Source organism: Rhinoraja longicauda, chromosome 16 (assembly GCF_053455715.1).
Source record: "Rhinoraja longicauda isolate Sanriku21f chromosome 16, sRhiLon1.1, whole genome shotgun sequence".
Classification (NCBI taxonomy): Eukaryota; Metazoa; Chordata; class Chondrichthyes; order Rajiformes; family Arhynchobatidae; genus Rhinoraja; species Rhinoraja longicauda.
Window position 1 is genome coordinate 24610928 of NC_135968.1, and position 13048 is coordinate 24623975.

Sequence of the window (13048 nt, forward strand, 5' to 3'; positions counted from 1 at the left end):
AAGGTCAGCCAGCATTATGTAATATTCCCATTTTTAAACAATGGCTAAACAACTCAGCTAGAACTAATGGAAATGACTTAAAATATTTGTTTCATTTGATTTTTCACTTTTGTTTGATTAAAAGGATATGCTCATCTTCCCTTTGTGTCTCCAAACTACATGGTATCTCAGCACTTCAATCTTGATCTTACCTGCTACTGTGAGAGTTTGACATTTGGGAATCCGAGGCACAAACATAGGCAAAATCTCTAGTTATCAATTAAAAGGCACCAAATCAATTAATTTAACTGATTATTTTACCCAAATGGTGCAAAAAGACAAACAGGAATTTAAATCCAGTCTGCTGCTTGGTTAATATTAAATTGCTTCCACCTCCTCTGCTTCACATTTCTTGCCTCCTCTATCCTTATCTCTCTATCTCACACTTTCTCTCTTTTCATCTCTGGCCTTTGTTCAACCATCGTCCAATCAACCCCCCTCCCCTTCACCTGTCACTTGCCAGGCTATGTCCCATCCCCAACTCTGTACCAGCTTTCCCCTTCCACCCTCCACTACAATCAGTCTGAAGAAGGGTCCCAACCCGAGACGTCCACTGTCCATATTCCCCAGAGATGCTGCCCGTTGAGTTACTCCAGTGCTTTCTGTGCTTTTTGTAATACAGCATCTGCAGTTCCTTGTGTTTGCTAATTCAGAATACTAGATTAACACTGCATTTTCACCTAGTTCTGTAGTCATTTCTGATAGTTCCAAAATCTGAGAATTTGTCAAAATATACGAAAACTTAATCCATCAGAATAAGTTAAACAAAAAAAGGATTTAAAATGTTTTCTGGTTAAAAATATGAATTGTAAAGGTTTTATTTTTTATTATTAACTTTGAGGATACATGTTTTTATTGGTCAATTGCTTGGCTTCCTCCATGTTGTGTTGGTCTTCAATTTCTAAGACCCCAAATAATTCTTGCTTGATTAACTCTGGGAGAGTTTATCTCACTAACCTGAATATGGTGAATTCAGGTATCCAGTCCTGCTTGTTAAGTTTAATAAAAGGCAGGGGAGTGCTGGCTTTCCTGCCAACATAGAAACAGAAAAAATAGGTGCAGGAGTAGGCCATTCGGCCCTTCGAGCCAAATTCTGTTTAAACATTGTCAGCCACTGCTAGGATGAGCCAAGTGACCTCCCCCATCCATCAATAGGTTAATAAGCTAATCATGGAGTCGACCTGCTCAACTCACTGATCCTTGGCAGCCTTGTCAATCATTATCGAGTGGTGCATGTTGCAGCCACAACAAGTTGACAAATGGTGAGCAAGTGTGGCCACATCTGGACCTAACCAACCATCTTAGCTTTTTGAAAGAAACAATACCACAAAAAGACAAAGAAATGTCCAAAGACACAGTGTATCCGTGCTTCCAACAAGCATTTGATAAACGTTTTTCAAAAAAGCTAACTAGTTAAACTCAAAGTACAGTGGGTAAAGTGTAAAATTTGGGAATGGATACGAAATTTGGCTGATGGCTCAAAAACCTACACCGTCACGGGGAGAATGTACAAACTCCGTACAGACAACACCCATAGACAGGATCGAACCCTGGTCTCTGGCGCTGTAAGGCAGCAATTCTATCGCTGTGCCACTTTGCTGCCCTTGCACCACTGTGATACTCTGGGTTTGTTTTTCCTGGAGCAAAGGAGGCTGAGTGGGGATCTGATAGAGATATGTAAAATCATAAGAGGCAGATAGGATAGATAATTAGATAATTAGAATCTTTCCCACATGGTAGGCTATGAATAACAAAACGGCATGGGTTTAAGGTTAGAGGAAGGAGTTTTAAAGGGGATTTGAGAGGAGAGGTTTTTTAAACAAAATGTGGTTGATATCAGAACTTGATGCCAGAAGAGATGGTGGAATCACATACAATCACAACATTTTAAAGACATTTAAACAGGCACTTCAATGGACAGGTCATAGAAGAATGCGGACCAAATACTGTCCAATGAGATTAGTGCAGATGGCCTGAAATGTTGGCACGGACATGGTGGGGTGATGAGTACCTGTCTGTGCTGTACAACTCTATGACTCCAAGACTGTTGTAGGAGACAAATCGGGAACACAGAGCAAACAGATCCATCAAAATATGTAAGTGGACAGAAAAATGGACTCCTGTGAAATGTTGAACATAAAATCAAAGCTGGTGAAGAGAAAAACAGTAGTACACTCACATTATTAAAATGCACAATGGTGAAGATAGGGACCCCCCCCCCCCCCCCCCCCGGGCCTCAAATCGTTCAGGCAAGGAGAGGGACTTTGGGTCGCGGGCCTGCAACAGCCTAAGACTTGCCTGGGCTTACCTGGATCGGGGGGCACTCCAGTATTTCCAGCATGTGGACCAGACTTTGGAGTTTGGACTTTTTCTTTGTAAACAGCGCCAAAATATGCCGGCTGTGCATGTGTGGGTTGTGCAAAAGAATTTCACTGTGCTGTGCATTGAACTCGTCCATTGAAGCTGGAATAGATGTGGGCGTATTTGTAGATTCAACATTCATACCACCACTGTTGATCGATAATAACAATGGCAAATGTCCAAGAAGGACATTGACCAATGAAGTGGATATCAGAAACAATCAATGAAATTGTACTGTGCTCTGATTAAAGATATGAGTATTCAAAGGTACCAGAATTTTTTGATTGTATTGAAAGTGCATGGGCTTAAAACTATAAACTCGTTCTTTTCCCATAGGTGCAGCCTGGCTTGCAGGAATCTTCTAGCATTTTCTGTTTTTATTACTCAGTACCCCAGTGATCCAGTCTGGCCATTGAGACACAAGGACCCTGTGCACAGTTCAAACAGGAGCCAAGACATTGAACCTGAAATTTAAAGAACTGGGTAATATGAAAAGATTGAAATCTGAACTGTCATTTCTCAAATGATGCAATTTAAACATAAACCTTTTCAAGTATGTATGATAGTAAGTAATTTGAACAAAAAAAGTAATGAAGAGGGGCTTTCTAGAAGACTGAACTAAGGTGAGATGTATGCCTTTCCTCACATGTATTTAACATAATTTCGTAACGTTCGTCAAAGAGATCTGCACCTGGCTGAGCCTCAATAGTGAATATTTGGACTGCTTACACTACACTTCAGCTTAAAATAGAGAACTCCAACAATTAGTTTGACCAACGCTTTCTACAGGTAATCACGATGTAGAACCAGGTTTGGTTGCAAAGTAATCCAAACTCCAGATTGTCCTGCCTTCTTGAATGAAATAGGTTATAAAATGGGGTTCTGCTCATTGGCTTCAAAACAAAGCATGCATTTTATAAGATGTAAATAAAAAACAGCTGTGCACCTGCTCTTTGTTCTATTGTGAAAGCTCCAGTGTAGTTGGTAATACATATATACTATACAAGACAATTATATACAATATTCTGTATTTTACCACAGTTTAAATGGCATTTCGGAACTGGATTCTGATTATTTCTAAGCCTCAGAATGACAGATCTTTATGAAGGACAGCTAATTTGCTATCAGAATTAATCTGTTATTCAGTTTAACACAGAAAGTGAAACAATCCTTTAGTTCTTATTCTAAATTAAAACATAAACTGGCATCCAGAAGCATGGGGAAAGAGTACAACAAGTATTTGAACAAATCTTGCTTTCAAAATTTCAAGATATGATAGACAGCTTGCAGCTTTAACAAAAGCTGCAATACTCTCTTCACCACCACTCCCATCCATGTCCCCGTCCACCACTACCTACTTTCAGCCTAAAGAAGGCTCCCGACCTGAAACATCACCCATCCTTTTTCTCCAGAAATGACTTATTAAGTTACTCCAGCACTTTGTGTCGACATTTAAACTAAGTCCTTTCATCATCCGTGACAAAAATAGGGCATCCTTTTGTAGTAATCATGGAAATAAAGACATTCGTCTCCAATTTTATGCTGCTGGTGCACTGTGTTGCCGTCCAGGATCATGGGTTTAGCGACCATATGATCAGAATGTCACTTTGCACATTTTCTAGTATAGAATGCTAGTAGCACGTAGCATGAAGTGAAACTTAGTTCTCCAGTGTTACTATCAGATCAGATAGAAAAAGAATGATCAAGGCTTTATTTATCAAGCCTTCAAAAAATGTGCTTAATGATGAGCGTTTGCTTGTCAATTTGCAAACAAAAGCCCTCAGTGAAACTACCAATTTAGTTTCAATTTATCACAGATCTCCAAGAACTGCATCCCACCCTTCTCCCCAAGTTCTCTGAAACTTCAAACTTATTTTCTCACTTTCCCAGTCTGATGAAGGGTCTTTAACCTAAATTGGTAATCCTGGCACAGTTTCACAAATGCCATGTCAGAGTCACGGTGTCATATATTGTGGAAGCAGGCCCTTTGGCCCAACTTGCCCACACCATCCAACATGATCCATCTACACTTGTCTCACCTGCCTGCATTTGGCCCATATCCTTCTAAACCTATCCTATCCATGTACTTGTCCAAATGTTTTTAAAATATTGTGATAGTACCTGCCTCAATTACCTCCTCTGGCAGCTCGTTCCATATACCCACCACCCTTTGTGAAAAAAAGGTGCCCCTCAGCTTCCTATTAAATCTTCCCCCCCCTCACCTTAAACCTATGCTCTCTGGTTCTTGATTCCCCTACTGTGGATAAAAGACTGAACATTTACCCTATCTATTGATGAAAGAACGGGTCGACTGGGCTTGTATTCACTGGAATTTAGGATGACAGAGGATCTTATAGAAATATATAAAATTCTTAAAGGATTGGACAGGCTAAATGCAGGGAAAATGTTCCCGATGTTGGGGAAGTCCAGAACCAGGGGTCACAGTTTAAGAATAAGGAGTAGGCCATTTAGGACTGAGATGAGGAAAAAACCTTTTCACCCAGAGAGTTATGAATCTGTGGAATCCTCTGCACAGAAGGCAGTGGAGGCCAATTCACTGGATGATTTCAAGAGAGAGTTAGATTTAGCTCTTAGGACTAAAGGAATCAAGGGATATTGGGAAAAGGCAGAAACAGGGTACTGATTTTAGATGATCAGCCATGATCATATTGAATGGTGGTGCTGGCTCGAAGGGCCGAATGGCCTATTTCTGCACCTTTTTTTCTATGTCTCTATGTTTCTATTCCTCTCATGATTTTGTACACTTCATCCACCAGAACTCCAAGGAGTAAAGTCCTAGCCTGATAGCTTAGACCCTCGATTCCTGGTAACATCCTTGTAAATCTTCTCTACACTCTATCCAGCTTAACATCTTTCCTTTTACAGGGTGACCAAAACGTGAACATAATACTCCAAATGAGGCCTCACCTATGTGAACCTCATTTCCAAACATTTTGTAATTTGATTTCAGATTTTCAGAGTTTTTTGTTTAAATTTCACCAACAGTTTGGTGCTGTGGGCTTTTAATTGCAAGGAAGTGAACAGCAAATGGCTTTTTTTTTCATGTACAATCCATACAAATGAGTAGAATGGAAATGTTGTTCTTATCAGTTTTGACTGTGCTTCAATATATTTCAGAGCAAAGAGATAGCATGGTAACCTACTGTGCCAAGCACATCTCCGAAAGCAAAACAGTGCATTCACTTAGACAATGCTCCCTATCAACACTTGCACACACATTCATCTCCAGTCGATAGCACTAAACATGTTATGAAATTGCATCACAGAGGTGCAGTCTGCCTCTCAAATTCAAGACATTTTAGTCAAAGGAATGAATTTTTAAGACAAAGAACAATGTGCTAACATGACCACACAATGCACTTTGTGTTAACCGCCAGAGATTAATTCCTGGGAAGTTTACTCTGACGCAAATGGGACACTTAGAATTTATATTGCTTATGAACTGGTGTTAGAGATCATCGCCAAGGCTATTTTGTCTTCCAACATGTGGGATAGATTGCACATTCAAAGAACTGCTATCAGACATCTTTATAAATCTTGTTGATAAATGTTCATTGCAATGCAGCAATGCTTTCACACTAATGAGATACAGAGATGCATTACAGATTGTGTTGTTGCTAGAATAGGATAATATACAGTATCAATCATGTAGCATTCTTCAAAATTAATTATTCATTTTTCGAAAACGTTTTGATGTTCACCAATTATTTCTGCAACAGCTTAAATGTACCCAAACCATAAACCGTTATCGGAAGATAAAAGATTAATTTAAAAATGTTGCTATATTATTTACACGTGTATACTCACCTTGCTTGCTGCTCTAGCTGCTTTTTGGTTCTCAGGAGTTTTTGTTAAAATTGTCGACAATGGGCTCTTTCTCTTCATTTCCATAGGGTACTGGAAACCTTTGTAAAACAAACAAGGTTATGAATGGTCACACCCTGAAATATTAACCTATTTTTCATTTGCAGATTGTGTTCAATGTACTGTGACATTTCCAACATTCCTACATTTATAGTTTTGAGTCAATTCTACTGTCAAGCGCAACAATGAGCATGAAGCATTGTAGTAGTTTGTTTTGTTTTGATAAAGGAAACAAACATAAAAAAAGTTATCACTGTTATGTAGCACAAAAGCGCTGTGCAGCAGTGAACCAATAACTGGATGCTAACTCACGAGTCTTAGTACTCAGCAGCTGCTGAAACCCCTATTCTATCCAACAGATTTTAGTTTGGTTTAGTTTAGAGATACAGCATGGAAAAAAGGTCCTCGGCCCGCCATGACTACGCTGACCATCGATCAGCTGTTCACACCACTTCCACGTTATCCCACTTTTGCATCCACTCCCGACACACTGAGGGAAATCTATGGTGGCCAGGTTACCTACCAACGCCACACATCTTTGGTATGTGGGAGGAAAGGATTTCCACCCGGAAGAAATTCACGCAGCCACAGGGAGAACGTGCAAACTCCACAGTACCCAAAGATGGGATCGAATCCGGGTCTCTGGTGCTGTGAGGCAGCAGCTCTACTGGCTGCACCACTATGTTGAGTCCTAGGTTATATCTTGTCCAATTCCATGTATTGCCCTTTTCTCAGTATGGCACGTTGTGCTCACTCCTGCAACTCAAATCAACCCTCTCAGTTAATATATATGAGGTTGTGTTTTCTCCTGCAGCTGTCTGTGCAATAACGTTCTATGAGATGATCACTTGAGGGAACACGTTGTACTCTGCAATCTTCTTGCTACATTTAATGTCCCACCACCTCCTATGCTTCATGTTGCCTTGTGTACTTCTACTCTTGTATGAAGAAAGGAGAAAGAACCTGCATAAAATAGTACTTTCACCACTTTTTTGAATATCCTAGTTATATTCCACTCAGGGAAGTACCTTTGAAATGCAGTCAGTAATTTTATACAGGAAAAGCAGCCCATTGATGCACAATAATGAGCAATGTGATGATAATCTCACAATACATGATAACTTCATAATACAGTCTGAATGTGATAATACTTGAAAACATGCACTGTGATCATGAGGCATGCTTAATACTTGCCAATTTTGCTAAGCAGAAAGTATATAACCATTTATGCTTTCATTTCATTACTTTTGTTTCAATGTTCAGAGTGCACGAGGTGCTATATATTTATTTATATGCCTATCGACAAGCTCCAATATCATGAATGGCATCATCGATCAAGGACAGCTGGTGCTGATTGACACTATACCTTTAGCTTTTGGAGGGGACTTTTCATTGCCTTCAACCATTAATGGAAATCTCTCCAAAGGTTTGAGACGATTGGTGCAAGCCATGACAGAGCATAAAGCCCAAGCAGCCAAATCAACCCAAACAAAACTCCTGATCTTCCAACAGCACACCTTGGTCTCCCATCTTCATATCCAACCCCTCCACCACCAATAACACACCCAATGACTGCTACCTTCCTACCCAATGCCCAATAAACTTTTGTGCTTTATGCTCTGTTATGGCTTGCTCCAACCCTCTCAAAACTATGCAACGATTTCCATAAACGGTTGAAGGCAATGAAAGCTCCCCTCTATTCCTCATCAAAATGTTATCATTCAAACTAATTAATGAAATGGAAGCCAGACCTTTACCTGCCTAGATTCCTGCAGCACAACCACCTGCACTGTGATGTGGTCTGAGACCCAAGATCCAACTTACTTTGAGCTTCCCATATGAAGCTAAACCTTTAGCATAAACCAGAAAGTCACCCAATTGTGAGCACCAGTCCTTCCACAGAATACTTTATATTCTCTATCCCATTTTACCATTCGCAGTGATATTTGCATTTCACTCATAAAAACTTACTTGGTATCAATGCAGCATTTTCTGAGTATTCTTTTAACATTTAAGAGACATATTTGAGCACAAAAGTGAAAAGGAGTGGGAAATTAACAATAAGTTAGAAATCCTTGGTAGCCTTTTCCTTCATATTTATATCTTTTTTTGCTTGGTAATGTTCTGACATTATGCTGTGTTTACTAAGTCTTTAAATTAATTTGGTCAAACGTATTTAACATTACATTGCCTTCATCAGTGTCATATCACCCCAGTTGATCCCATCCTATTAAAAATGTAAAAATGCGATGTTTTATTACAACGGTTGCTAACATGTGCAGGACCACCTCAGTCAAATGCTCCCATTCTGCAAATGGATCAACATTTATTTCCGTTCAGTTGCTCATCAATTGCTTTAGAAATGCTAAAGAATTTAAGAAACAGTTAGACAGGTACATGGATAGGACAGGTTTGGAGGGATATGGACCAAGTGCAGGCAAGTGGGACTAGTGTAGATGGGACATTCTGAAGAAGGGTCTCCACCGGAAATATCACCCATTCCTTCTCTCCAGAGATGCTGCCTGTCCCGCTGAGTTACTCCAGCATTTTGTGTGTAGCTGGGACATTGTTGGCTGGTGTGGGCGAGTTGGGCTGAAGGGCCTGTTTCCACACTGTATCACTCTATGACTCTGAGTCGAGTCATTACAGATTTTTTTTCTAACAATAACTTTTCTCTATATTTCCATTAAAAATATGTATTTGTTGGAAATGTCATGGGATGCTTGTTAAAATTGCCTGAAATTTTAAAATTGTATAACATTTTAAATATCAGAGGGTGTTCAAGATAGAGAGCACAAATTATATAAATGTTCAAGCAGGAAAGTCATTTTGAAGTAACATTATTGAATGCATGTTCCTGAGACCTTCGGGGCTTTAAGTGCTTTGACTTTTGATTTCTGTTTCAAAACATTGGTGTGGTCCTGAAAGCTTCAGCAAATTAAATAAATAATTTAATTTTTTTCAACAAACTAATCATTTTGTGAAAGTTAAATATAACTGATATCTTCAGTCACACTTTGGAGTGTCTGAATGTTTCTGATCTGCCATAGATTATGGCAAAAATCATCAAAAACCTGTTCAGAAAATGTTGCCTGAAGCCAGATCAAAGGTGAACACCTGGAAGCCAGCAAAGCTAACACAGCAAAAAAAGTAATCCGACACTCCACCATGGCCATAGATTTCATCATTTTATATCAATCACTCCATTTAAGTTTTATTTATTGCCTTAAATTTCTCATCCATTATAAAAGGAAGGTTAAGAATTTCCCTTTCATAAAAGAAAATGGTGTTGCAATATAGAGGATGCATGTTTTACCCTCTTGAAGCTCTTCATAAATCTTCTTATACTGGCTGAGTGTGGCCACTTGTTCTCTTGCATCCTGCAGCTTTGTCCTTAGGTCTGTGATGTTCATTTCAGAGGATCTGTCTTGCTTTGCAGCCTCCTCCTTTAGGTTATGATATTTGTGAAGAAGCCTGGTAAATATTAGAAAATAAATGGACAATTAACCAGAAAATCTCCCATTTCATTTACATAGAAACATAGAAAATAGGTGCAGGAGGAGGCCATTCGGCCCTTCGAGCCAGCACTGCCATTCATTGTGATCATGGCTGATCGTCCCCAATCAATACCCCGTGCCTGCCTTCTCCCCGTATCCCTTGATTCCACTAGCCCCTAGAGCTCTATCTAACTCTCTCTTAAATCCACCCAATGATTTGGCTTCCACTGCACTCTGTGGCAGAGAATTCCACAAATTCACAACTCTCTGGGTGAAAAAGTTTTTCCTCACCTCAGTTTTAAATGGCCTCCCCTTTATTCTGAGATTGTGGCCCCTGGTTCTGGACTCGCCCAACATTGGGAACATTTTTCCTGCATCTAGCTTGTCCAGTCCTTTTATAATTTTATATGTTTCTATAAGATCCCCTCTCATCCTACTAAACTCCAGTGAATACAAGCCTATTTATTTTACTATATGTTTTGCATCATGTACGTGTCTATAATCTCCAATGTTCATTTTGACTCGATGAAATGTCATGGTTTCCGAAGAATGCTGATTGTGGAGAAAGATGTGTGTTGTCATATCATAGCAACATATTTCTGAAAGCACCAGTACTGGGATCAAATTATGCTCACCAAATCTCAGTTTATTTAATTATTCCTTATTGTTCTACTCAGTTGAGCATTTGTTAACTTCTGTTATGTCCTTCTGTGGTAAATCTATCATATCATATCATATCATATCATATCATATATATACAGCCGGAAACAGGCCTTTTCGGCCCTCCAAGTCCGTGCCGCCCAGCGATCCCCGTACATTAACACTATCTTACACACCCTAGGGACAATTTTTACATTTACCCAGCCAATTAACCTACATATCTGTACGTCATTGGCTCTTTGACATTTGCTTCTCTTGTTTACTGTTTCTGGTTTCTCCTTCAATAACACCACCTTTCCCATTACGTCTAAAATTAAAATCTGAGCTAACATCAAAATGAATGAGTCAGACATGCTGAGAAATGGTAGCATTTCCATTTAACATTCAGGATTTCTTGACATAGTCACCTCAAAATTTGGTGCCCTTGCATAAATGCATGGATTACAAACTTGCAGGCTGCTACTTATTAGCAATTTCTCCATAATGCCTGTTTCTGGAACCCTTGTGGAGTTCAGCAGCTGAAACAGAACTTGTTACAATTCCTACGCACCTGCCAAATCTGGTTAGACCCTGGGTTAAACTTAGCATAGGCATAGTTCATCTCAAGGAAGAGCAAAAAATACAAGGGACAAGTATAAGTTCATTCACATTTTTTGAATTAAGTTTTATTAAATGTTTTCATGTTATTTAATTTACTTTTTTAATTTTAAAATTTCATTGTTTAATTAATTTAAAATAGTATTCGAATGTTTTTGAAAATCAGAAACATTCCCCATTTGGCAAGTTTGAAAGTCAGTTTAGCCAGCTGTCAATATTACATTTGCAATTGTTTCACGGGTGGCACATGTCGTGAATCAGCTCCCCTATCCATAAGCCCAGATGATGGCATCGCATGCACAACATCCTCCTTCCATACAACTCCTCACCATTTTGTATCAGGATTACCAGCATGTTGCCAACATAATTTTGTGAATAGCAAGTCAGACTTATCACACAGAATAGTGACATTCATAGGAAGCTTGTAACTGGCAGCAGGTTCTGGCCTATTGTAGTTACAACTATTGTGTTCCCTTAGTTTTGCATTAATATCTTCTTTACTGCTGACATAGGTTACAGAAAACAGTGCTTTTTTTGCGAACAAAAATATGCCAGGAGCTATATCGATTAAAAATTAAGCTATTAACAACAATTAAACTTTATCAATTATTTTCCATCAATATACTTCCCTCTTCTGTTTTGAATTTGTGACCATTCAACTTCGAATTTAATAAATTAATAACCAAAAAATATAAAAGTATTTAAATTTCTAAAAAGTTGAAAATCTATTTTTTAACCTTTTAGAGGTACCCATATGGTGCTTTGATGCTCACCACCACAAATAAAGCATTGGTTATAAATATGTTTGTTTAATATTTGTTAAACTTTTAACCCAAAAATTGGGTACAATCACTAGTTAGTTACTCACTATCTTTTTCAGTAGCCTCAAAAAGAATGCGCATAAAGAAAATATATAAATGGAAAAATGGTTTCATGAGTGATTGGTTATAATTTAAAAATTTGTGAATGATAATTTGCACAGTGAATCAGTGATCAAAAGTCATACACCTAAATAAGTGGATAGGACAGGTTTGGAGGGATATGGACCAAGCACAGGTAGGTGGGGCTAGTTTAGCTAGGATAGGTTGGCCGGTGTGGGTAAGTTGGGCCGAAGGGCCTGTTTCCATCTGTGCCACTCTTTGACTCCATAAATGATACAAAAAGAAAAGATGCTATTGTCATTGTAATTTCATTTTTGTTGCAATCATCTTGCAAAAAGACTGCTAACTAACCAGCTAAACAAACATGGAAGCTGATCATATTTATTAAATATATATTTGGATTCTGAACTTAAATTGTGGACTGCTGGTATAACAGGCATAAAATAATATCTTGGGTTTGTACATCTGGAAATGCCAAATTAACTAGCATATCTTTAATAATAATAATAATAATAATAATCCTTTATTCGTCCCACAAGGGGGAAATTTGCAGGGTTGCAGCAGCAAAGTGGATAGCAAAAATAGATAAATATTCTTTATATTTAAAATAACGGTAATTATCTTTATTATAATATTCTACTTGGAACAGTGCTGGTTGTGCAGTCTGACGGCAGCAGGAAGGAAGGACCTTCAAAATCTCTCCTTCACACACTTGGGGTGAAGAGGTCTGTCACTGAAGGAGCTGCTCAGTGCAGTGACAGTGTCCTGCATGGGGTGGGAGTCGTTGTCCAGCAGTGATGATAGCTTTGCCATCATCCTCCTCTCTCCTACCGCCTGCACTGATAACACATAATTAATGTTAAAATACTTTAATTGTACCACAGTTAATCAATCAGCATTGAATGATAATTAAAAGATGTTATCATATTTATTTCGTAGTTTGCAAAGGCATTTGCTGCTGAAATTATTAATGTAAACTCAGCGTTATTGCAAAGAAAGAAACTCTGTCATAAAGCAATTATTTCCTAGATATGGTCATTGCAAAAGAAAACAAAATTACAAATCAATCAATTGCAATTAGTTGGCCATAACAGAATAAACTTTACTGTTACCAGGAATATGCCAATG

The 13048-nt window shown here is 38.6% G+C and overlaps 1 protein-coding gene across 1 annotated transcript in view; it reads right to left on the minus strand.

Moving 5' to 3' along the window:
- Positions 1–13048, minus strand: part of LOC144600831 (uncharacterized) — a 140820-nt gene that overhangs the window by 83058 nt on the left and 44714 nt on the right. The window contains exons 4-5 of the mRNA XM_078412720.1: positions 9602–9759; positions 6229–6326 (exon numbers count right to left, since the gene is read on the minus strand). Coding sequence (XP_078268846.1) covers positions 6229–6326; positions 9602–9759 — 256 coding nt within the window. The remainder of the gene's footprint in view (positions 1–6228; positions 6327–9601; positions 9760–13048) is intronic.